Source organism: Semicossyphus pulcher, unplaced genomic scaffold, assembly GCF_022749685.1.
Source record: "Semicossyphus pulcher isolate SPU_LCO1_2020_fin unplaced genomic scaffold, fSemPul1.0.p SCAF_3, whole genome shotgun sequence".
Classification (NCBI taxonomy): Eukaryota; Metazoa; Chordata; class Actinopteri; order Labriformes; family Labridae; genus Semicossyphus; species Semicossyphus pulcher.
The window spans coordinates 31,131,506-31,157,237 of record NW_027211704.1 but is presented as its reverse complement, the minus strand read 5'-3'; the positions used below and the strand labels follow the sequence as shown (position 1 = coordinate 31,157,237).

At 39.6% G+C, this 25,732-nt stretch overlaps 1 protein-coding gene across 1 annotated transcript in view; it reads left to right on the top strand.

Annotated features, from left to right (window-relative positions):
* Positions 1–25,380, top strand: part of LOC138606384 (bis(5'-adenosyl)-triphosphatase-like) — a 342,041-nt gene extending 316,661 nt beyond the window's left edge. Inside the window, exons 7-8 of the mRNA XM_069678849.1 lie at positions 24,439–24,549; positions 25,235–25,380. Coding sequence (XP_069534950.1) covers positions 24,439–24,546 — 108 coding nt within the window. The 3' untranslated portion in view covers positions 24,547–24,549; positions 25,235–25,380. The remainder of the gene's footprint in view (positions 1–24,438; positions 24,550–25,234) is intronic.
* The last annotated feature ends 352 nt before the right edge of the window (positions 25,381–25,732 follow it).

Here is a 25,732-nt window from a genome sequence, read left to right as displayed (position 1 = left end):
ACAACAATGTTTTTGTAACAACAAGATCAAACTGTAACTGTGGTTGAAGTGAGATGTTTGTAATAGTTTGAAATGTTTATTGCAGCAGCCGAACATAACTTGTGTTTGGCATCTCGTCTCCGACCTCATCACTCCTCATAGATTTATTTTACATGCAGAAATTGGAGGAGTGATGAGATAATATCTTAACCCCCCTAGCAGCAGCCTGCAGGTGGATGCTGGGGTGGTCGGGCTGAAAGTCAGAGCGCAGTGCTGGTGGAGGGCAGCGGTGACAATGACAGAGCGGAGGGAGAGACCGGGAATCTTGCAGATTAGATAAGCCGCCAAATTGGGAGGAAATGTTTGTCAGGCGATTGTGGAGAATGACGCATCTCGCCGTTCTTAGCGCTAACCGTTATTTGAGCTATAACTTTATCCTGTACTAAAATTTGTCCTGAGGGAGTAGTCAAGGGAACACCACTGAGTCATTAATATCCCAACGGGTCAACCTCTGAGGAGAATATGCAGACTTAACACAGATGTTCTCTTAATCCTCCCTATTGGCTGACTGCCGGGGTCAGCCCTAGACATGGGTCTGTATGTGACTGACTGAGCGAGTGAGTGACTGAGTGACGGTACTTTCAGAGCCAAATAAGGTAAAAAAAAATAACAACAACGGCCCGGGAAACACTTCAAAATTAAAGCATTGTGTACAAACGAGGGGAGTCAGAATTCCAGATCGGGCTTTTACTTTGAAAAAGCATACCGGAAGACCTACTTGACCTACTTCACTCTCCATGCCTGTGACTTTTACTACAGGAGGAGATGTTAATATTGCGGTCAGAGATCAATAGGACTCATCACAATTCATTTTCACCATGTATTTTGACCAAGATACGCGCGCAGCTCGCTGTAAAAATAGCCGAGCCTCCTATTCTCTACATTTTGTCGCACGTGTCACGCCAGCATTGTGAGGACTCTCATCTGTTTTCATGCATTTCAAATGAAAATGAACACATCCCACAGCCGTCATGCACACGCCACGCTTCCAGTGTTGCCCATGAAAGCGCACATTGACCTGATGCGGTCAGCCACATATGAGGTTTTGACCTAGTTTCTCTTTATCTGATGGTGCGTGAAAGGCAACAGAAATCAGGATAAACTTTAACCATAATCTAGGAGTCATATCAACAAAGGTAGTGTAAATCATCTGTGCACATTGAAATGTTTGAGGACAGCTCATGCTTTGTCCACATCAATGTGTTAAGTTAACATTATGGCGATCTTTTCCTCAGATCTTGACAAGAATAATTGAAAGAGACATTTTAGACTAACTTTGGTCAGAAGGTCATCCAACAACAGAATTCGTCATTTGTTCTTGTGTCTAAAACAACCTATCTAACCTTTGCCTGACAAGGACATCTTGTGATCATGAGACATGACTCTGTCTGGTGGAAGTAGTGTGACACCGTTATGGATCCAAAAGATAAGTCTGGAGGAGGAGGAGGTTGGGATGTATAGATGGATCCGCAAAGTGTGAGCTGTGGTATTGTAGACAGTAGGGGTGGGAATCCCAGGGTAACTCACGATACGATACGATACGATATGCGGCCCAGGATAACAATAATATCACGATGCAGCGATTCTGATTCTGAATTTATATATTGCAAGACAATCATATAATGATACATCACGATATCTGATTACTGCAGAATACCAAATGCCCCTAAGAAGGTGAAGTGCAGAATTAATTATTCAGTTTTACAGATTTTGACACAAATTGAGATAAACTATTATGCGGTGACTCAAATTGGCAGGGAGATCTGGTTAGAGCACTGCATGTGTATCATACCAGTCGGACAACGATATATTGCGATATCAATATTTTGTCCCTACCCTAGTAGACAATCAATCAATCAATCAATCAATCAGCATTTCAGCTGTTCTGTTCCCATTTTCTGAAAGCCCTGACTGTGACCTTTCTGTTACATTAGCATAATTAAAAAAAAAAAAAACTCTTTTCCTTGGCATCTGGACTTGTCATTCTCTCTTGAGGACTCATCTAAAAACTTTGTTCATTCTGACTAACTGGTGGTTAGACTTCAGCACTCCAATGTTGGCATTCTGCCACCATCACCACCAAAGACAAAGCAAGCATCCCACTTCACAGAGAAATTTCTCAAGTGTGCAGAGATGTGAAAGTAAGGACGATTCAAATGCAACATCATGAATGTGTTCTGGTTAAGACTTTTCCACTTGTGTATTGTTGCCCTTATGTGTACATACTGTATGAATGGCTTATAGAGACTCTCAATGTGTGAACAACTTAAATTTTACCCCGACTGGTGGACGATGAGCAATCCATCATATAATAATGCTGCTATTTGTAACCATTTTGTAAAGGGCCTAAGAACAATGCCACTCTGCCCTGGGGTTATCAGAAGACAATGATTATCTATATTAAATGTCAAGAAAATCTGGACTGCATTATTCAGGACTTCTTACTCTAGGCAGACAGACTGGGCTCTGCAGGGAAGAATAAACACTAATGAACATTATAAAGGTGTTAGAAATAATGGACACATTCTGAAATATTGCTGTGATATAAATGAAAATCTGAGAGAATTAAACACCAAATAAAAGGATAAAATATCTACTGAGCCTCTATGTCTTATAATTCATAAAACGTCCTTGATGAACACAATCATGGAAATAGTTTTCAGTAGTTTGATTACACTTAACAATATAATTAAACATTATTTAATTAGAAAAATAAACTCAGTTCACTCTTTTAAATGACTTCATAACAGCAATTTTGTGGTCAACATGAAAAAAGGGAGACGTCTCAAATAAGCCTGCTTATTACACCCCCTCAGTGAGAAAGGTGAATGTCAAGGGAGGAGAACGGAGCGGCATTTAATAAGTGGAACATTGTGTTACCGCCCACACAAAGACCCCCATTACCTACTCTGAGCTACAATCGGCAGACTGTAATTACTCACAATTAGCAACTTAAAGAGGCTTGGAGGGTTTGGATTTGTGCCTTAATTCCATCAATTTTACAGCAAACAACAAAAGTACAGAAGCGGCTACTTCAAATCAATTAGAATATCAGGACATGCTGTAATGCAAGGGGGTCTTTTAGAAGGTGCAGTGTTCTTGTCATCAAAATCACTCAACAAGATAAGTAACGGATAATCAACTGTATGACTAATGTGTCAATCAACCCGGTCTGATATTTCATCTTTTTAAGATATTACTTATCGGAAGTGTTTGTGTGTTTATGTGTGTGTTTTTGATAACTCTATCATTAAAATATGATAAATTAGGAATGCATGACTTCAGCATGCCATCTGTATTCAACATTTATCAGAATTTATCTGTTTTTTTATGGGAAAAAGAAAATATATCTCACTAAATAACCTATGCTTGAATTGCATTGCAAACCAAAAACAGTCAAACCCTTTTCCGTGTTTTCTCTTCCAATTTAATTTGGCTGACTTGCAGGTTAGCTTAGCCACCATGGGGATTTGTATATGTGCTTTCCTATCATGTGATTGCCCATTGATGTTACCCTACACTGTAAAAAAAAAAAAAAAAAAAAAAAAAAAAAAAAGTTTGAAATAAAAGTTAGCTGCTTAAGTTGACTGAATTTAAGAGGATAAGTTGAGATAAATTTGTATTGATTCAAAACTAAAAACTGTCCTAGTGGAATTAACTTGACATTAATTGAGTTGTACTTGAATTAAATAATTTGGGGCGACTGTGGTCCAATCAGAAAGTTGGGGGTTCGATACCTGACTGCTACAGCCACATGTTGAAGTGTCCTTGGGCAAGACACTGAACCCCAAATTGCTCCTAAAGGCATAGCTATCGGGTATAAATGGGCATAGAATCCTGATTGGAGATTGGCACTTAGGCCTTTGCCATCAGCGTGTGAATGTGTGTGTGAAAGAATGAATGTGACATGTAGTTTAAAAACGCTTTGAGTGGTCAGAAGACTAGAAAAGCACCATATAAGTACAGTCCATTTACCATTTGTACTTGTACTTTACTTAGCTTGTCTTAGTATTCTATTGTTTTGTCCACACTTTGATTAATTTCATACATGGCAGGACTGTGATGCAAACCAGGGATCTTCTAGTTGTGAAGCAACACCGCTAACCACTGCACCATCGTGCAGCCACCTGTTGCTATGTCAACTGAATGATATATTTATAGACAGAAACTATTACCTATATATCAGTTTGACTCATATTCTTCATTTCAATAGAATCATTGTTGTAAGTGTGAACACTTTTCATTGGTTGAGATGACAAACACAAAATATTGAGTCATCACAACATTCACACTAACTTTAAAGTAATAATCTCAGGTTTTCGTGTAAATAAATGTCTGTTAAGTCTCTATCTATCGCCGAATGAGGTAACACAATGGTGATTGAGCCTATGGCCCACTGATGAAAGCCTTTGCATCTGCAGTATATAGAAGAATTACAGACTGGGTGGCGATATTCGCTGAAAAAATCACAGGCGGGGCCCAGTGTTGATGCGTTTTCCATCACCCAGCAGTGGTTGGTCTGCCAGAGAGGGTAGGCGGAGCTAAGAGGCTGCTTGTCCGGTCTCTGCAAGTCTTGCGAGTAAACAGTAATCTACTATGGCTGAACAAATAAAGAAAAGATGGATGACTACAGATACAACTTCAAAAATAAGATGACGACAAACAGTCTAAAAAGGAAAGCGACCGTCAAGACCGTCTATAATATTGAAAACTCAGGTAATTTCAGAAAGTGAAATTAGCCTTGTTACAGAGGTTAATTCACCTTCTGCATATGACTGTAGAATCATGTTGTTTTGACCATTGCTTTTTTCAGATAGTGAAGAAAGTAGGGTCACTTTGGTTCTTAATTTCCCTCATCAACAGTAAATTCAATTGGACTTTGCCTTGTCTGACTGTCTTTCATGGTTTAATTTATCCATTATAACAGTGACACCAGTGAAATGCAGATTCTGTGTTTACTCCAGGTTAGGTCCTTCTCTGTTTTAAAGTGTTCTTTCTTTAGTTTATCACAGCTACAGCACCTGATGTACGCTGCAGAGTTGTTCTAGCTCCTCATTGACTTTCGACCCTCAGCAGCAGCTGTCACTTGTTTACAAGCAGATATTCAGATTTGACAGGCAAAGGTCAAATTGCCATAAGGTGGTCTTAGGTGAGTTTATTTTACATCAACACAGCCAAACATCACACAAACTGCATTTTGTTATGACACAGCATGTGTCAAGAGACATGTGAGCACTTTTCAGTTCCTTAGGGGGGGAGAAGCAGTCAGTGTGTTTGTGCTGCATATTGATAGCAGCATTTTTTGGCACTTCAGATGGCTTTGCGGTGCACTGATCAAATCCCTCCTGCTCAGACGTCAGTCATTTAGAAGTGGCTTTGCTCTCCTGGTGGAGATCATTAGAGAAAAAGCAGGAACACAATCAGGCAAGAGCATCTCTGACTGGGAAACACACCCACACTTCCACACACTCCTCTGTCTTGGGGAAAAACCTCATCGGTCCAGACATCTGGTGTTTATGCCGCGTTGCCATCTTGACAGTTATTCAAGCATGTCATTGTTGAAACGAACGTCAGAATCTTGTGTCAATCTTAATTGTAGCTCTTGGAGTGTTCGTCATTGCCCATTTAATGTGTGGTTAACGCTGCTTTTGTGGTTTTTTGGAGGTACATTTTTGTTTCTTCTCATCACTGATTGGCCAGGTTAGCGCTGTTTAGTTGCTAGTTTGGGATAAATAAAGAACAGGAGGTGTAAGGGCCCCCAGGACACCAAGCAAAGGGGCTTAAAGGTGGGGATTGTGATTCAAGATAAAGATCGCTGATATTTGACAGCCAAATATATACATCTCACCTTCAGCGCTCCGTCACATACGATGAATCACATACGACATTCTTGCTCGAGGAGGAGAACGGAGCTCCACCATTTAAGGAATAAAACTTGCTTCCTAAATAAAATGAATCACAATGTTTGTTTGCAATATCTTCCTGGGAGGAAACCCCTGCATCACACTCATACCGGCCGGAGCTGGAACAAACAGTAGCAAATCTTGGGTCTAAGAAAATGTCCTTGGAAAATGTCCTCCCCTGCAAGGAGACAAAAAAGCACAAAGTGTACTTTATTGTCATTCATAGTGGGGGGTGCACAGCAGGACAGACTTACATTTCCACAGCTTCATTTGCACATTTACGTACAAACATACAGATAAAAACTGTATGAAAACATATGAAACAACATACACGTCTAACAGATGTGTGATATCTGTGGTATTAGCAATACATTAACAGAAGCTGTAATCATTATAGTTTTCTTAGAGGCTGACATTCATCATAACTATTTACTATGTTTACATTGACAATAAGATGGCATGTCTGTCTTCAGGAATAAAATCTCTAAATATATTTTTTTCCAAATGCTTAAAGTTTACTGTGACTGCTCTTCCTTTGGATTAAACTCCCCTCCCACATGCTGATGGGTTCGAAAAGACCCAACAGATGGTAAAAGCTATATTTTTTAGTCCATAATGCTTTGGATTTTTGGGCAACTCTGTGTGTTTTCACAAAACTAGAACCTTCAGAAAAATTCTGGCTCTTGCACATCACACCTTGGAAGGAACCCTTTCTGCTGAGACCTTGTTTTGCAGTTGAACATGTAGTACCATATGTACAGGCATTTTATTTGGGCTTTTTTGTTTGTTTGTTTTTCTTTGAAAACCAAAGTTAAGTGGAAAAAGTAAAGTTGAAGTTGAAGTAAAGTGAAACTTTAAGTCACTGCGATTTCAAAGGCTTATGTTGTTCTGGAGACAATTGGCAGAGTTTGGAGAGTTTATATAATCAACAATAGGTGTTGTATTCATAAAGGCTCCAACAGGCAAGCTGCTCGCAGAGAGAGACGACAACCTGCCCACCCACACAGCCTTAAGTAGTGCTTCAGTATGTATAAGCACTGTCTCTAAAACAGTTGATAGTGTTATGCAAATGTAGAGTGCAAAAGGCTAACATAGATTGCAGAGCAACATAACCTCTCGTGACCTCTTATTTAGCTTCCTCAGCAAAACAGTGATGGTGATGTTAGGCAGGGAAAAATGGGTGCTGCTAAAGGCCAGCTGTAACTATGCATCTGTGTGTGTGTGTGTGTGTGTGTGTGTGTGTGTGTGTGTGTGTGTGTGTCTGTGCTTATGAAATATGCAAAATTTTAACTTGACATCTGGGATATTTTATGTGTTTATCTCATGTTGAATTTTAAATCTCAAAACTGAAAAGTAATTAACTTTTGACTCATAAATTGCGCAATATTTGCACACGCTATCTGCTCCGACTCAAAATCCGATTCACAAAGCAAACTGCACTGATGATATTCAAGCACAAACACGGCCATAAAGTTTCGCAGATCTGTGCAGTTTGCTCTTGTTTTGTGTCTGATTGTGAAGAGGAGCTGTCTGCACCTCCACTCTCTGCTGAGCATGCAGGAGTTGAGCGCAAACTGACGGATCTCAACTCCATGCACAGATCGATGATGAGCAGGGAGAGGAGGGGGCAGCTCTGTTAACAGTTCACTGTAAGTCCAGACTCGACAGGTGTTGAGTAAATTATTTACCGTAAAAGACCTGCAGCCTTTCTAAACAGTTTAAGGTAACTACTATTACCAACTATTTGTCAAAGACTATGTTAAATAATTCTGATGTTTTTTTGTAGCCATCTTTTCAACAAGGAGATAAGGTCTGCCAATAAAGACATGAGGGCCTAATTCACTAAAGGAGAGCAAATATTACCATCTGCAGAGAGCTGGTGATAACTGTGGCGCAGTAATATATATTATATATTATATATATTATAAGGGCTGTCACGCTCAGAGTTCACACTGATCATGGCGACTATTCAACCTTTTGTGTGATCAAAAAATGTATTGTCTGTAAAAACAATCTGTTAATAATATATTGTCATTATTATTATAATCGGGAGAGCAATCAGTCCAGGGCTGTGCTAGACTCAACTCCGGCACACGCCGTCAAGATAAAATAAGATAATCCTTTATTCGTCTCACAACGGGGAAATTTAGTGTTACAGCAGCAAAGTGGATAGTGCAACATTACAGTAACGGGCATATAAAAAGAATGAACAAAACAAGTGTATCCTAAGAAATATGTACAGAGCTAATAAGATAATACGCAAGTCAGCAGGTGTACAGCATGAATGAATGAACAGAATGGACCACCTGATGTAATGATATTAGAAAAGTATTCCACATGTTGAGAAGTGAGATAGTGATATTGCACATAAATAAAATAAATAACTAAAAATAGGTATTGCACATGTACATTATGGAGGGTTGCAGCACTCTGAACAGGAGTGTTATTGCTCATTGTGTCCGTTCTGGTGCGAGTGTTTGCTGTTGATTATAGAGTCTGACCACGGCAGGAAGAAAAGACCTGCGATATCTCTCCGTGAGATACCACGGGTGAAGGAGCCTGTCACTGAACGAGCTCCCCAGTGGTGTTATGGTCTCCTGCAAGGGGTGGAACGTGTTGTCCATCAGAGACGACAGCTTGGCCATCATTCTCCTGTCAGCCACTACCGCCACAGGGTCAAGAGGGCAACCCAGGACAGAGCTGGCCTTCGTCACCAGTTTGTTTAGTCTCTCCCGTCAGCAGCAGAGATGCTGCTGCCCCAGCAGACTACTCCAAAAAATATGGCTGATGCCACCACAAAGTCGTTTTCGGAAATCCACACCGGCTCCTTGGTCTTCCCTGTGTTGAGCTGGAGATGTGTGCAGACGGGCTGGAGCTGTTACGCATGACAGGGATTGTTATATGGACGAGCTGCTGTTGAGGGCTCACTTAAAAAAATGAAGCAGCGTTACAGACAGTTAAACTTGTAAACACCTGTCGAGTCTGGACTTTACAGTAAACTGTTAAAAGAGCTGCCCCCTCCTCTCCCTGCTCATCATCGATCTGTGCATGGAGTTGAGATCTGTCAGTTTGCGCTCAACTTCTAACTGCTCAGCAGAGAGTGGAGGTGCAGACAGCTTCTCTCTACAATCAGACACAAAACAAGAACAAACTGCACGGATCTGCAAAACTTTATGGCTGTGTTTGTGCTTGAATATCATCAGTGCAATTTGCTTTGTGAATTGGATCTTAAGTCGGAGCAGATAGCGTGTGCAAATATTGCACAATTTATGATGCTGTCAGCAGCCGCAATTCAGTCTTAGTGAATTCCCTCATAATCTTTAAGATTTTCAGTTTAATTCTGGTCTGTTAAGTCAATTCATATAGCTGTGTGAGTAAACATAATGGTGATTGGGCCACTGATGAAACTATCACTGGGTGTCGAAGCATGCAAAATTTCAAGACAGCTTGCGAGGTGTTTTCCATCAGCGAGCCACAGTTTTTCTAGCAGAGAGGAAAGCAGATCGAACACAACAGACTTGCTCTTTGACTCACTTGTGTGTGAAGGTTTATTTATTTATTCATTTTTTAAAAAATCTCTAGTATTAATGTTCAAAAGAATGGCAATTTCAGCTAACAAGTAAAGCCAAAGAAATTGAAACCGGGATCATCAAGGTTGTGACGTATCGGTCTACATATAAATAGACATGAGGTACATAAAAATGTATAATAAATGAATGCTTCTTGATTCCATGTATGATGAAGGCTTTATAAATATTGGTTCTGTACTAGAAAAAAAAAGGATAGTATAATTATAATAAGCGATTAAAACTATTTATAGTCCCTGAAATGTCATATCAGTGAAATGCACAGCGACACTTAAAATCTTTGTGTGTCTGTTGTGTGCTCTTGTTTAACGCACAGCCTCTGAAATTCACATTCTTTACCTCCCTGGTTATCAGGTACAGTTTAAAGAAAGCAAATTGTATTCATTTTTGCAACTACTAATTTCAACATTATGGTATTGTGTTTCTGTTATGTCACTTTCATAAGGTGGCTGTCAGAAACCTGGATTAGACGTATACAGTAGGGCTGCTTGGATTAAAATATTTAATCGCGATTAATTGCATGGTTGTTCATAGTTAACTCGTTATTAATCGCAAATTAATCGCACATTTTTCACCTGTTAAAAATGTACCTTAAAGAGATATTTAGAAGTTTTTAATCCTCTTGGGACATGGGAATAGACAAATATGCTCCCTTTATGCAAATGTATGTTTATTATTACTGCAACACTCAAAACAATGACAAATACTGTCCAGAATATTCTACAGAATAACCTCAAAGGTTCTGCACACTCAAAAAATATGCTGAAAGCATAACATGGCAATCATCGCATATATCAATGATTCCTGTGAGAAGCACTTCACATGTAGACTTACTCAGTCTGGATTACCCTCTTTCTAGATGCTTATGTCTTCCTTCCACAGTTTAATTGTACTCTCTTCTTCACCTTAATTCACATTTATTTCACAAACTACTTTAATCTGCTCTCTTTGCTTTGCTTCAGTCCCCCCAACACACCTGCACCTCTGCTCTCTGCACAGCTGCTGGCCCCGCCCCCTCTTTCTGTCTGTCTCTCTGTCTGCTGTGTTGACCGCCTTCATCAGCAGTCTGTTTAAGTCACAAAAGTTAAATATTTTCTCTCTCAATTCAGTTCTCACAGCACGTGAGCCGCGTGTGCACGAGGGACGTTATTAATGACGTAAATGATCGATCGTTACCGAATGACATCTGCACCTTTTATAAGCTTTATAAACAGCGACAATCCTACAGAAGGAGTGTTTACATTGCATGCCAGAACTGCATATGATTGTGTGCGAACAGAGAGCGTCCTGATGTCCTGTTACTCCTGTCACTGTTTCAGTGCTCTTCCTCACCAAGGAAAGCGGGCGAACGACTGTTCATTTGGAACGTAGTCGTTTAATTGCACAGAAAACTGAAGCAGCGGTGGCAGTGCGTCAAAAAGTATGTAGCAGAAACACTGCCGGTGGTAACTCTGCTCACATCGACAGTAAATACAAATAACTTTTGTCTTGTCCAGAGAACCATCTAGCAGGGCTTTGAGGTTAAATTTGCCATTTAAAAGTTTGTTTCTGCATGCTGTCCACAACATTGCGGCTGCATCGCTTCCTGATTTTTCAAACTACGGGGTGGGCGGAGGGTCATAATAATAGAACGCACGCTATTAACACGTTAACTTTGACAGCCCTAGTATACATCCATCAGTATTGTCTCTTTTCTGTACAGAATATTCACCACAATATTTTAAAACCCCATCATAACCGGAATATGCACGTCTATGTAAACACACTCAGAAAGATGGTCGGTTGCTAATGTTTCTGGTAGAGACGGGATGTGGAAGATGGATAGAGTTCTTTGTTCTATAGTACAAACACACAGACTTATGATCGGTTCTTCCTCCTGTAAATCAGATCACACAGTGCAGGAGTTGTCACTGACATATTCCTGTTTGTGTTATAAGACTGCGCCACTGTAAGATGCAGTTTGAATGAGGGTAATATATCCTGCTTGTTCACCAAGCCTTACAAAAATCTTAACAGCTGCATGAAGAGTGGAGTTGTCAGGCAGCAGACACAGAGAGATGTCGTATGTCAGGGACGACTTCTGGATTGACTCATCAGCTAAATGTATGGACAAAGTGAGAAATCACAGAGGGAATTAGAGGTGACGGAAAGTTTGCTTCCTATTGTTCAATTTTCTAAAAGTAAGATGTGCACAGTGAGACTGACATTTTCTAATTTATATATTCTGAAGAGCATTTTCAGATGTGTGTTTGATGGTGGAAGACACACTGCTCATAGCACAGACAGCCTCTGTTTCAATAAGACAGGACAAGCCAGGTGGGTCAGGAGTTAAGAACATCCAGGTACGCTGACAGTTCCATTAAACACAGCTTTGGACAAAGACTGCTGACTCCATCGGCCTGCACAGCTTTATCTAAAAAGTGCTTACAGGATAGAAATAATGACACAACTAAAGGTGTCATGCTTTAGTTACTGACTCCCTGTTACAGTCCACTAAAGTTATAACATTCCACAGACTCTGATGAGACTATCCTGCTGGGGCAAATTCATAAATATGTTTTTTTTTTAAAGAAGAAAGAAAGGAAAAATAAATAAATAGGGCTTCTAAAAATTAAGCTATAGCATATGAAGAAGTAACTAGTGAAGCATGTGTCACTGACATGTTTAAACCCCGTCTTGTATAAAAACTTCTGAGGAATTGATTTGCGAGGACCAGGCAGTAGAGCCCAACTGATCCATCATTGAGCCATTTTATCGACCTATACAGGTCTATTGCAGATATACCATATGAGCGTGCTTACAGATCTGTAATCACTTTTTTCACCAAACATATAATGCAGAAAACAATTTCTGGGATGATGTATACAGAGCATGCTCCGACTCCATTGTTATCAGTACTCTCTGCACGGTCTGCAGCACATGTAGCAGAGCATCACAGCAGAGCAGAACGTGGTCTAAACTAGAGTTGGCTGACATTGTTTAATAATGGTATTTCATTTACTGCTGACTAAGTTTTGTATCTAACAAAAACACATCCTGAGTGACACTGTCTTATTGGTGCAGAATGCTCATAGAAAGGTCTTTTTATTTCAGCTCAAAAGTTGACTACACCACCCGCCATATCAGCGATCATTCAATCTCTCTCCTCTAAAATCTGTATCCACGTCGGCCTCATGAATCCCAAAGCAGTGTGGTTGCACGAGGTACATCTGATATTTATGAGCCAAACACCAAGACATGCCCTTGATGATTGCTTTAGTTTATAGAAAATGTATATGTGTCTTTTTCTAGAGAGACGCCCTCTTACTCAGTCCAGAGGCAAATTTACAGACTGTAGTCAGGAAAATAGAAGTTTAGAGCGTACAGATGTGATGTCTTGTTTGTCTCTTGTATTAAGCTTGGCCTGCTGTTTACTAAAATCTAAAGTGATTTTCTGTGCAAAAATAATTTATAGAGTTTGAGGTAAATATTAAGCTTCAAAGGTCGGAGACAAACCAAGTTACTGTTTAATTACAAACAGCTTTACAAATAAAAATGTATTAAGAGTTATAAGATTTATATAAGCACTACAGATGAGTGTGAAAAGTTAAGGTTAGGTGACCTTTTATGATGATTACAAATATAACCACATTATTTTTGGATAAAAGACAATGATGTTGAGGCGTGTATTCACCCTCCTCCCTCTGCAGACTTTGTGTCTCTATGAACAAGCTACATCCTTCTGTTCTCCTGATGAACCAGACTTTTTAAGATGTTACTGGTAGACTAAAGGATTTTGGTGCTTGGTACATTTGTATTTTTTCGTTTTGAACATTAAAAAAAAAAAAAAAAAAAGATGCTGTTGTTTTTCTGCAGGGAATAAAGTCTCCCAGACCCCAGTTGTAGAGCTAAAAATGAAGGCAAATATTTGTCCCAACACCTGCACTTCAGGTTTTTTTAGACTGTTTGCCTTCATCTGAGCGTCAAATTTGTTTCTTTTTCTTTGGATTTTCACTTATTTTTGAAGTTGTATCTGTAGTCATCGATCTTTTCCTTGTTTGTTCAGCCATAGTAGATTACTGTTTACTCGCAACACTTGCAGAGACCGGAAAAGCATCCGCTTAGCTCCGCCTACCCTCTCTGGCAGACCAACCACTGCTGGGTCATGGAACTACGCGTCACTAGTAGTCGCCAGAGACACCCAGTCTGTAATGCTGCAAATGCAAAGGCTTTCATCACCATTGTGTTACCTCATTCGGCGACAGATAGTGACTTAACAGACATTTATTTAAATGAAAATCTGCAAGATTATTACTTTAAGTAGAAGTAGAAGAAGTCGTCCAGTGCAGAAGAATTCATCTTCTTGCAGCCCTGCCATTTCTTTCTCTCTTTTTTTGAGCTACATTATCATCCATTAGTAATGAACCAAAGTGTTAAACTGCCCGTGATATCTCCATCACTTTCATTGCTGTAGCTTTCACGCAGTGTAAATGTAAATATAACTTGTCTTGGGGGCTCTTGCAGGTTACATTGAGTACAGCACAGGATTATCTGAAGCAAATTAAAAATAGCCTTTCAGAAATCAGTTCTCTGTACTATAATAACTTAAAATCAAAGCTTTGCCTTTACTTGCAATAAGTTACTGTGGTAAATTTACTTCCTCTATAATGGAAACAAATGTAAGAAGTTATTTTTATTGGCAGCCGCTGTCTTCGGGAATCATGAAAAAACCTGTCAACTTTCAAAGCTCTCACTCTGCGTGTGGGCTGTGTCCTTCTGTAACGCATTCAGACAGTCCGTCAGTTTATGTTAGGAGACACGACAGTTTTATCATTAACAGGCAGCATGTTTCACCTTCAGAAAATGCATCTTCAAAGTTAGAAAGCTCACTGCGACGTCAAAGTAATGAGAGCCACTGCTGCAGATTATTCTGAGAAACGATCATTACATCAATGCAGACAGGAGAACAGTGTGTGCTGCTTAATATAGATTCTGCATTTAGTGATGAGATGATAACAGAATCAAAGTGGGAGGAAGTTGGACTGGAAGAGAGATGTGGCATAACTGTGATCATACCTTAAGAATGTGTCGAGTTAATTGCAAAAAGGCCTTAAAGTCCAAAATGTTTTGCATTAATTGTTTTGCTACAGCAGAAAATGTACAGCAAAGTAAATGTAATGTTACAGTATGTGTAATCACACTAACTGTGCATGTTCATCAGTTTGTACTTTCATGGTTTGATTGTGTGCTCATGTGTAGGAATACAGAAGTTCTATGGTCAATATAAATCTGTGTAAATATATTCTGCTGTGAGACCATGCTTCCCTGCCTGTATTCTGGCCTTCTTCTCCACACTGGGGGCTTGCTGATCGCTATCTATCTGACATGAAACACTGATTATTAATAATTATTTTCTATAACCACACTTCAAATATACAAAACTATCCCTTTAAAGTTACACCTCCACTATTTTCTCTAGACAGACATGCTTCTTACAAAGTGACAGAATTTTCCTATTTCTTGCGCGATAATGTAGTTCTTCTGGGATCTTGTGAATCCAGCTGCTTGGGCCAGCGCTCTGCTGCACTGTCTGACGGACCAGAACCAGCACAGCAACCGTGAAAACACCTCTTCATTTCAGCTGGAATAGGGTGGTATCCTCCAGATTCGCTCCGTTTTAACAAAAGAAGCCCTTATCCCGATTAAACTCTTCTCCCCACAGAAACATCCATCAGTAGTTGACAAAATGTGACAAAAATGCAACAAAAATACAGTAAAGATTCAGAGAACTTCAGAGCTACCAGACTTTGCTGCTACCAGTTGAAGCACGTTCTAGGATGTTGAATGAATGAGTATGTGGAAAAGTACACTACTTAATTTAAATAGTTCTTTGTTCAAGATTTCAGTGTATTGTTGTTATAAAAACGGAAAAAAACAGGAGTCTGTACTGGTCTGTACGTGGTGTTTTATTTTGAAATGACCGGATGCTCTATGCTGTATTTGTGTCTGACTTCCTGTTTGGAACGACCTGATCCGTTCAGCTTGACGTGGGCCTCCGTCAAAAATAGACTCGCCTGTATCTTTAGCGGAGCAGAGAGGAGAGACTCTTCTGGGACTCCCCAGAGACGGACCGCGGCGCGTGCCGTGGAATCACGAGCCTTGACTTTTAGGGTTACACTCTAAGATCAAGTCTGAGATTACAAGAATAAAGTTTTAATATCACGAGAGAAAAGTCCTAATTTTAGGCTATGGTGGGCCTGTATGTTATTTTGAAGGGGAATATCAGAAACGCAGCCACCCGCCTGCGCTAAAATGACTAATGTCACCAGGCATTATCAAATAAAGCGGCTGGCTGCTCTTCTGATATTTCCCTTCATAATAACATGAAGGCTAACAATAGCCTAAAGTTACGACTTTGTTCTCATACTATAATTACTTTTTTGTCATTATAACTACTTCATTCTCGTAAATATTAAGACTTTCTTCTCATACGACTTTCTTCTCGTTAACACTTACTCTTACACCAATGGTCTTTTTCCAATCGCTGATTAAAAACCTTACCACACATTCTCGCGCACACTCAAAATAAGAGTGTAAATGAAGTTATGGACGGGGATACTTTCTAGAAGTGATGGGAGGTAAAAGTCATATTCTAAAGGAGTGTTGGACGTGCTTTTATTCACCTTCAGTTCAGCTTTGATTTGAGGTTTCTTCTGTTCATTTTCATAAAAAAAAAAAGTGGCATCAAGAAACAGACATGAATTAAAAAATAACAGAGTCCTCAGAGATTCTGTTTGATGAAATTTAATTAAGCCACAGGAAAGAAGCTTTAAACTTTTGTTTGCTTCCTTTCATCATGACTGCGGTGGATTACTTTGAATGGGAATTATAATGAAAAATGCACCAATGAAAAAACAACTGTCAACTTAATGCCTAAATCTTTAATGTCAAATACAACATTTACTACAAGATCAAACATCAGCAATTGTTGGCAGTGTAAGTCCCACACTGGCTGCTTACAAACCAACTAAATTTCCAATTATAAAAGATTCTTAGAAAGTACTTTATAACAGCAGCATCATGAAATGTCTCATCAAGTTTATACTCCAATTCATCGCTCGATATGAACAGTTGGACTCATATGGGCAGCATTTATACAAAAACAGCCTTATAAATAAAATGCGTACAATATTGTATCATTCTAATTAAAGCAAAGAAAAACTGCTCTATGAGACATTCAGTCCATCAATTTATGAATTATATACCATCTCCTTTGTGGTTGACCTCTTTGAGTTGCACAAACATTTCTAGAAACCTTTTGAGGAACTCACCTCACCTGTCATTATCGGCCCAAACACAACCCTGGCAATAGTTGGATGTAATTGTCTTACTGTTAAAAAACAAATATGATATGTCTGTGTTGTTGTAATGTCACTTGTTACTCCCTATTTTCATCAAAAACTTTCAGAGAATTATGCAGATGTATAAGATATTCAGGAGGAACTGCAAACGCGTGATTCTAATGCTTTCAGGTCAGTGTAATAGGGTTTGAAACATAATGTGTGTGGGTGAGAGTCTAGCTAAAATAAATCTTTTTTCTTACTTCCTGAAAGGTTGTGCTCTCCAAATACAAGACTTTCACCAACAACTGCGATGTGTTTATTTCACAAAATGCAGCAGCCTGATGTTGATATTTCTCTGACTATTACAGTAGCACAGAGCAGACTGTGGCAATCAAATTACTTATGTCTGGTTTGATTGACAGGCTGGGGTCTTAACCCAGTCTGGGCTCATTCAGGATTCCTGCATGCAGGGCTTTCTCCTGCAGGCTCCGACCATTTGTGTCTGAGTATATTGACTGCTACAGTACCTATGGAGGCCTTGTTATCTGTCCTATGGATGTGGATGGCTCTGAGGTCAGGGTGACCTCTCAGTCACCTTGTGGGGTCACTGTTTAATGAAGGCATGTCCTGTCTGACGTATAGGGTCGAGGCCGGTGTGCCGTCCAACACCCAGGCGCCACAGGAGAAAATGGGGTTACCAGAGGTTAATCAAGTGCAATTTCTTTCTCCGTCCTGCCTGATATATCCTCCTCCACTTTGAGGAGCGTATGCTGAAAGAGCTGTACACTATGTTGCGCATATGTGTCTGCAATCCAGTGCTTCAACAGCTTTCAACCATGTTTTGTAGTTCTCTGTGCCTGTAAAGTCTGTGGTAAGGCTGTAGACCCTTTGTTTATTTTCTCTTGCCGTGCAATGTTCCAATAAGTCAGATTTTCATCAAGTACAAACCAGCTCTACCCTGCACCATAATACATGCTTCTCTTTAAATGAAGGCAAAAGGTGACCAAACTGAAAACCCACTGGCAATAGTTCAAGCCAACAGGTCAGCATTTTCAGAAAAGAAATGTGATGGATTTTGGAACAAACGTTGCAAAAAACAGCAATATTATAATGATGAAAATCATATCACCGAGGCTTTTAAGGAAGATATCCATTTTTTCTTTCTTTCTTTCTTTCTGGTTTCAGAAATCAGGTGCAGTGGTGGATGAAGTAATCAGAATCAGAAAATGACTTTGGGAGAAGTGAAGGTCATCTATTCTAATATGACTTAAGTAAAAGCCTTAAAGTATCTAATACTTACTGTACACAAGTATCAAAAGTATTTTTTCTGATATTAAATGTACTTAAGTATTGAAAGTAAAAATGCAAGAAAATTATGTTAATAAAAAACAAAGTGGTCAGAATTATGAGTTATTTTTAACTGTTAACCACCTTAAAAAATGGAGTCAGTTGAAGAAAAACAAGGTCTTCACAACTTAAAGGGGTGTTCATCAACCTGTTCGTCTCATCTTTCTCTGGAGTAGCTGGTGCCATTACCATCTCTGCCTCCATCATGCATCCAGTATCACCGTTGAGTGGTATTCTTCTCATGCACTCTCTACTGGCTCACATCTGACATACCTGGACTTGACTTGAAAGCAAAACCGCTGCCTTGAAATCCCTTGTTGCACGTTTACACTTTATTTACCTGGCATCCACGATGTTGCATTACTGCCACCCTCAGTTTTTAACCTCTCAGTTACCATTCATTTAAAGGCATTTCAGAAAAAAAAAAAAAATAATCCAAATCATTAGATCACCAACTTTCTCCTGAGAAGATTCTTCGGGGAAATGTATCTGAGTAAAAGTACACATTTTATCTAGGAGAGGTAGTGGAGTAAAAGTGGAAGTTGACAGGAATATGAAGAAACTCAAGTAAAGTTACAATACACCACTGATCAGGTAAAGGTATAACATACACAATTTTAGAATCTTACAGGTAAGGAGTTTTTAATTAGTTACGAAACAGACTGATGTTAATACTGATGGCTGTATATGACCTACAAAAGCAGACAAGAGCACCAGCAACAAGTACTTTGCAGCCACGTACAGAAAAAGATCACCAGAGATAAAAACTGCTTTTTCCACAGGATGGACACAAGTTCCTCACAGTACTTCCTTACATGCAGGTTAAAGTTTAGATGCCAGAGTGAAGCAAACTAATGTTTATCATTTACTAAATGACTAAATGTAATAGATTATTTAGGGGAAACATATTTCACTCAGAACTTCACATACAGAATAATTCTGCACAACAGTCATTACACAAACAAGGTGCAAAAACAACAAAAGGTGAATCAGTTTTCAACAAACCACGTAGAATCATTTCCAGACTGAGCGGATGTGAGCCAAAGACTCCAGATGTTATCAACCCCGTACATAAGACAAACCCAGAGACACTTTATCAAGTTTCCTGCTAATTAGATTCATGGAAATATGTCTGGCAAAAAGCCTGATTGTCATTGGTAATTACCAGGCCAAGATTAAAAGATTCTTCACTCCCAGCTGCCATCTTTATCTTAGTCTTAGGAGCTCTGAGAGAGATGGAGAAAGGGGGCATGAGGCACTCCAAACCCAATACACCTCTTTGGTTTAAAATAGACAGAGACACATTTCCTTGTTGAGCCAATGCTTGCACTTAAGGACATTGAATATTGACCGTAGTTCCCTCGCACACCTTGCTGAGAATTGCCTGTACTCTTTTAAAATGTATCAAGAAATTCTGGGCTGGTATTTGTTCTGAGACGGAACAGCCAAACTTTATCAGTGCCTTTCCTGGCAGGACAGATGTTTGAGAAAAATTTGTGTTGGAACAAAACAGCAAAGGGGACCGTAAGTTGGACAGGGGAACTAGAACAGTGTGGACAGATGGGTCTTCAACCAGAGCAGCAAGGAAGCAACCGCATTGATCAGCAGGTAAAAACAAAACTTCATACATTTGCTTTGTGGAGAGCTTCAAGCCCTGTGCTTTAATGAAAATGGGATCACACAAAAAGAAAATTGGCCCACTTTAAGCTCAGATGAACCTTTGCTTTTTAAAGCTAAACTACAGGGATTCATAGACATCTAGGGGCTTATACCAACAAAAGTCAAATGTAATTCTTAATGACAGGAATTCCATAGTGTCCTTTCTAAAAGGAAAGGAAGCAGAGTTATCTTGCAGGCCTAAAACAGCGGAACTACGAGTCTCTTAAAAGTATCCAATTAAAACGTACTGTTTGCTTGGTAAAGATTGGACGTCTTCATAAGAAATAAGCATGTCACTTGAGACATGTTTCAATTATATAATGAGGGTATAAAATTTGTCATATTTAGTGAAAATATAAACTCAATGGTATGGAAATATTTGGAAGGCTTTTGGAATCGTTGCGCTCACACTGTCTCAGTTGAAAATAGTTCAACTTTTGAAATACTGCTGCGCTCGTCAATGTCACTTCTGCCTCATGACCAATCAAAATCAAGAAGGGTCCAATATCGACTTTGTCAACACCAATGGCAGAGGAGAAGCTGATCCTTCAGTTTTTTTGAGGGTACAGTTTCCAGGTGTAGAGCTGCTGCTAATGCCAGGACACAATTCCTTTCCATTGTTTTTATGTTTTCTTTGTAAAATGTCCTTGAATAAAAGCGGAAGTGGCGCCAGACAACTTTTGTAACCTAGCAACAGTAAGTGCCAGTGAGAGGAGCCCTGACATTGAGTGGGCACTGGCAGCGCAAAAAATGCCATTAGTTGTTGGTTGAGTCCTCGGTAAAGTGCCATGAACAAACAACTATGTTTGAGGATGGCTGTTGCTGGCCCCAAAATTTTTTTCCCACTGTTGTCTGGTGCACTGATCCTTTGGTAAAGTAAACATCGTCTTTTCCGTTTCCACAACTAAAGAAACACTTTCTCCGAGACATCCTTAACAAACACGACAAGCGGAGAGAAAAAACAGCTGTTGGAGGGGCGTGTCCTTGGAAATGACGTTCTGCTGCGTCTCCAGCATGCCCAAATAAGGACATCTGGAACATTGTGAGTCACAAAATTACAGAAGTAAGTGAGCTGAGAGTCCTGGGGATTACTCCAATATATTTTACACACAGACACTAATGAGCTCTTGAGGGATTATAAACACTTTAAAAATAAGTATTTCAATGTTGTTCAAGGATCCAAAAGTACATGCAGTATGAAATTGATGTAATTTGATAACTCCTGTCTCTCCTCCTGTTTGTCAAGCTCAGCTCAGCTTTGTTTCCTGGGTCATAGTTTTTATTGGTCAGCCTTGGCTGTTCTTTGTCAGCCTCAGTCATTATTTGACAACCTCAGAATCACGTGAAAGACCATGTGTCACAGCGCCCATTGTGAGGCTAGTGAGATAACAGGACAGCTATAGTATACGTCAAAACTAACCACAACTCTACAAGCGGGAAAAAGTACCTCTTTAAATTAGTAAACACTTTTTTTCTGAATAAATTCAACAGCCCAAATATCAACCTGACTGGTACTTCAGTCAATAAGGCCTTAGGCGTGACATTTGTGTGAGCCCTTACTCTCCTTCTAAAGAAGCTCATTCTGTCCCCTGCTGATTGTCTGATGACCTCCAGGTTCACCTTGTTGTAGTGCATGTATCACCTTCTCTCCCGGGGGGAACTCTGAACAGCCTCCTTTTGTTGTTGTGTCTGGATAAAGGTCGAGGAGCCGACATAAAAAGCATCATAGGCATCATGTTGACAACATATACAGTTGATGGTATGATAAGAATATAAAGTGAAACAGAAGGCTGTTAGTAAAACAGTCTCAAAGAGCGAATGTTGCGCCATTGTGCTCTTGTGTTGATAATTCTCGTGAGGGGCCAAACACACACTTGCTCTTTTCACAGACTTTGCCTTTAATCAAAGCCGGACCTTGACACGTGAATAAAGGCCTGACACACATTTAGTAATATCATTCAAGACACAGAGGATGATTGCATCATTCATGAATCAGGCCATCATGTTTGTCACCTGTGTTGTGACATCAAGTGTAATTTTCACTTCGCTTAGAAAAACTTTGACTGGTTGTTTGTTTTCATTTAAACACATGATGGTGCAACAATGGATAAATTGAATTCTGTTTTCCTTATTACCATTCAATTTTAACAGTTACAATTTTCCCAAAAATAAATCATTACTTTCAAAATGAGTGAACTGAATGGCTGATACCAAAAATAAATTAAAAACAAATTGTTATGTGTCAACAAATCTTTTTTATACCCAGAAGGTTGATATTAAAGTATGAATAAATCATCTGCCTTTAAGCAAACAAAAATGGCCTATTTGGACTTAATTTAAACCCATTAGATTTATTTGAATGTGAATAAATGAAATAAAAAACTGAGCAGCTGATATAAATAATTGTGTTTTAACTATTTAAATTGATTTGTAATTGTGTGCAAAAACAAATAAAAGCTTGACTGGACTAGAATGTAATGAGTGCTGAGTGACACAGTGGTGTCATTATGGCGCCCCTCTCCCCCAGTGTTGGCTTTAGCCGGCATTAGATGAAGACACACGCAGAACATTAGTATTCATGGACATGTTCATCACTGACAGAGCGAGCAGGGTCTCTGTGTCCACACTGGCAGCTCTGCTACTGAGAAGAGGAGCTTTACTAAAGAGGTTTAACACAGCTCAACAGGGAGGCACACAGTACACACACACACACACACACACACACACACACACACACACACGCACACACACCAGCAAATGTTTGGACATGAGCTCAGCTGCTAGTGGAGCCCTTTTTCAGATACACATGATGCAAAAAAAACCCACTCCCCACTTTTTATTACGGTCTACCTTTGTTTAGATCATCATACTAATGTGGATTAAATCAGAGCTTCCAAAATGTTCTTGAAACCAAGGATTATGTCTACCACTGCTACTGCACGAGTTCTTTAAGAGATCCCAGAGACCCAAAGACGATATTGTCAGAAGCGAGAAACAAAAAACATGCCAGTCTACAGTGGTGCTCTCAAGGGGGGGGTCAGGGGGTGCAATCGCCCCACTTGGTGCCCCCATGTCTGAAAAAACACTGTGAAAGTGCCCTCATGGATGCCCCTGTCATTGATAAAAATGATAAAGTGCCCTCTGGGTGCCCTTCCAGTGGATAAACGATACATGTTGGAAAATAAGTTGGCCTGTGCACACTCCTATGTGTGAGACTATGTGCCCTCATGGTATGCCTCTGTAGCTAAAAATGCCCATGTTGTTGTTTTGCATCACAACTTTCTGCACACTAGTTCCCCATGGCATACAGCGGTTGCCCCTTTTTTTTTTGCCCCTGCCCCTCAAACAGCCTGAGTAGGCCACTGCCGGTCTACATAGCACCTGGGCCTTTGACTGTACTATCATGTTGCAGTTAGTTTGCATAAGCTCCAGGATGGCAACGTCACATTTAACGATGTATTGGTTTTCAGAAGAGCAGAGGTTAGCGATATTGCCTTAAAGTGAGAATGTTCCTGGTTTGGATCCTGACGCGGTCATAGGGGGGTTTTCTATGTGGATTTTGCATGTTCTCCACGTGCATTGTGTGGGTTCCCTCTGGGTACTCCAGCTTCCGTCGGTGACTCTAAAATTGCCTGTTTTTATGTGAGCATCAAGGTCTGTGATTCAACTGGTAATCAGTCCAGGTGTAACACCGCCTCATCCATTGACAGGTAGGATAGCCCCCAAACAGGACAAGTGGAATAGATAATGGATGGATGTATTGATGGTTTTCAGTGTGGATAATGCATCTATAGTGACCAGCTAATACTGTTCCATTCACTCTCACATGCTAGGTGCAGTTCAAGCTGAAAGGTTTTAGAAGCTGAAATCAACAAACAACAGTCCGGCGTCAGCCATGGGGTTCTCTTGATGTTTCAATGATCATGTGTATAATACCATTGATTGCATCAGTAAGTGTCGTGTGGTGACTGAATGCAGTAAGTATGGTGTAACTGAGGGCCTATCTCGACCACAGCTTGCTCACCATAATTCTTACCATACATTTCATCACCACTGGGATCAAAGCATCAGGTCTGAAATCATAATATTCCTGAGGACATGGTGTTTGGGGGGGGGACAAGCATGAGCACCAGGCATGGATTAATTTCTCTGCGCATATCTTACTTCAAATGCAAAAATACGGTCTGGTCCAGTGGTCGTGTCATCAGTGTCATTTTTAAAAACAGTCTCAAAGTCTTTGGAGTCAAAAATGGTTTATTGTTCACGCCATTGGATATGTGTTTCAAAGCACTGCTACATTCTGCCTTTGACAGCATGTTGAGGTTTCTTTGTGGATATCAATGTCATAGTTTTCATAGAACTTCTGCTTGTGTTGTAAAGTTTTTTCCTCAAGTCTTAGGCTTCACACTACACTGTATCTAATGCAGTAGAGTGATTATGTCCATTTGTGATCTGGTGTTATATTTGATTTCTTTTGGCTCAGAACACTCCCAACATGCCTGGCTCATAATATCGAATGCTAAACAAAACAAAGAGTGATTTTTTTCTTACATTTTATTGTGACACTGTCGTTTTTTGCAGTTGCAGAAGCATGATCGAGACGATGAAGACGTTCCCTCCAAGTGGAGATCAGAGGAGGAAATGGCGGCAGAAGCTTCAGACCTGAGGAAACTGCTCGAGACGCCCTGAATGGTAAATACAGAGGGGAAAGACTATTATCCAGTAGTAACTAAAATAAATTAAAATTAATTATTTATACATTTAAAAAATTATATTTTTTGGTAATTTATTAATAAACAACAGTACAAAGTCACCTGGACAAAGATTAAGGTGATAGAATGAACAGCTTAATCTCTACTGGATATTTTACCGCTTGTTTATTTCTGAAGGAAATGTATCATTGAATGTGATTTGTATTATCAATGAATTACTTATGTGTATGTATAGTGCCAAAATCAAAATATGAGCAAACAGCAGCGGAACACCAGATCCTTCAGTGCTCAGTGAAGGTTCCCATGTTCGTTTGGAGGCATGTGTTTGCTCTTACAGGAAGCTGGACCTGGTTATGAGCAAACTGTACATTATCTTACAATTACATTGTTAAGTGTCTGCATGAAGGCATCGTTTTCACACATTACTTTGTACAAAACGATACAGAATAGCAAATGTAATTTTCTTCAGATAAATTTGAATCAAATTCACATTTATTTTAAATTACCTGTGAAAAGTTTTATGTGTCACATGATTTTCACTGGTGATAACCTTGAGAATGTAGTCCTGTATTAGACAAGCCATAAGTAAAAACTGTTTTTATTTCCAATCTCACAATAACATTAGGAAGAAATTAACTAACATGGTGTTTAATTTCTCATGCCAGGTTCAGCAGTGACTGGAGGAAGACTTGAAACCTTACAACTGTAAACCTGACATCGGCATGGAACTACTAATGTCACTGAAGTATTCAACAGGATTCTTGTTTTTGACTCATGACTTTGATGTATTTTTCAAAATAAAGTGCAAATAAACAGCTCTTGATTATGGTGTACATCTCTTAGAAACATAATATTTCTTGAAAATAATCCATTAACTTATTAATCAATTTACAGAAATTAAGTTAATGCAATCAATCACAAAAGAAATGCTGGTTAAAGCAACAGCAAAGTAAGATTAACAGTAAGGTGAGACGGAGGTGAGGAACGTTCTTCTTGCAATAGGAGTTGAGAGGCTGTGGAACATCGACGCCACCAAACAAACAAATGAAAGAGAAAAATTAAAGGTATTTAAGAGTCCTCCTCATATCCTATGCCAGCACTGCTGGATGAATTGAAATGCATGCTGGGATATCTCCCAGAGTTCACGCACAAGTCAGCTCTAA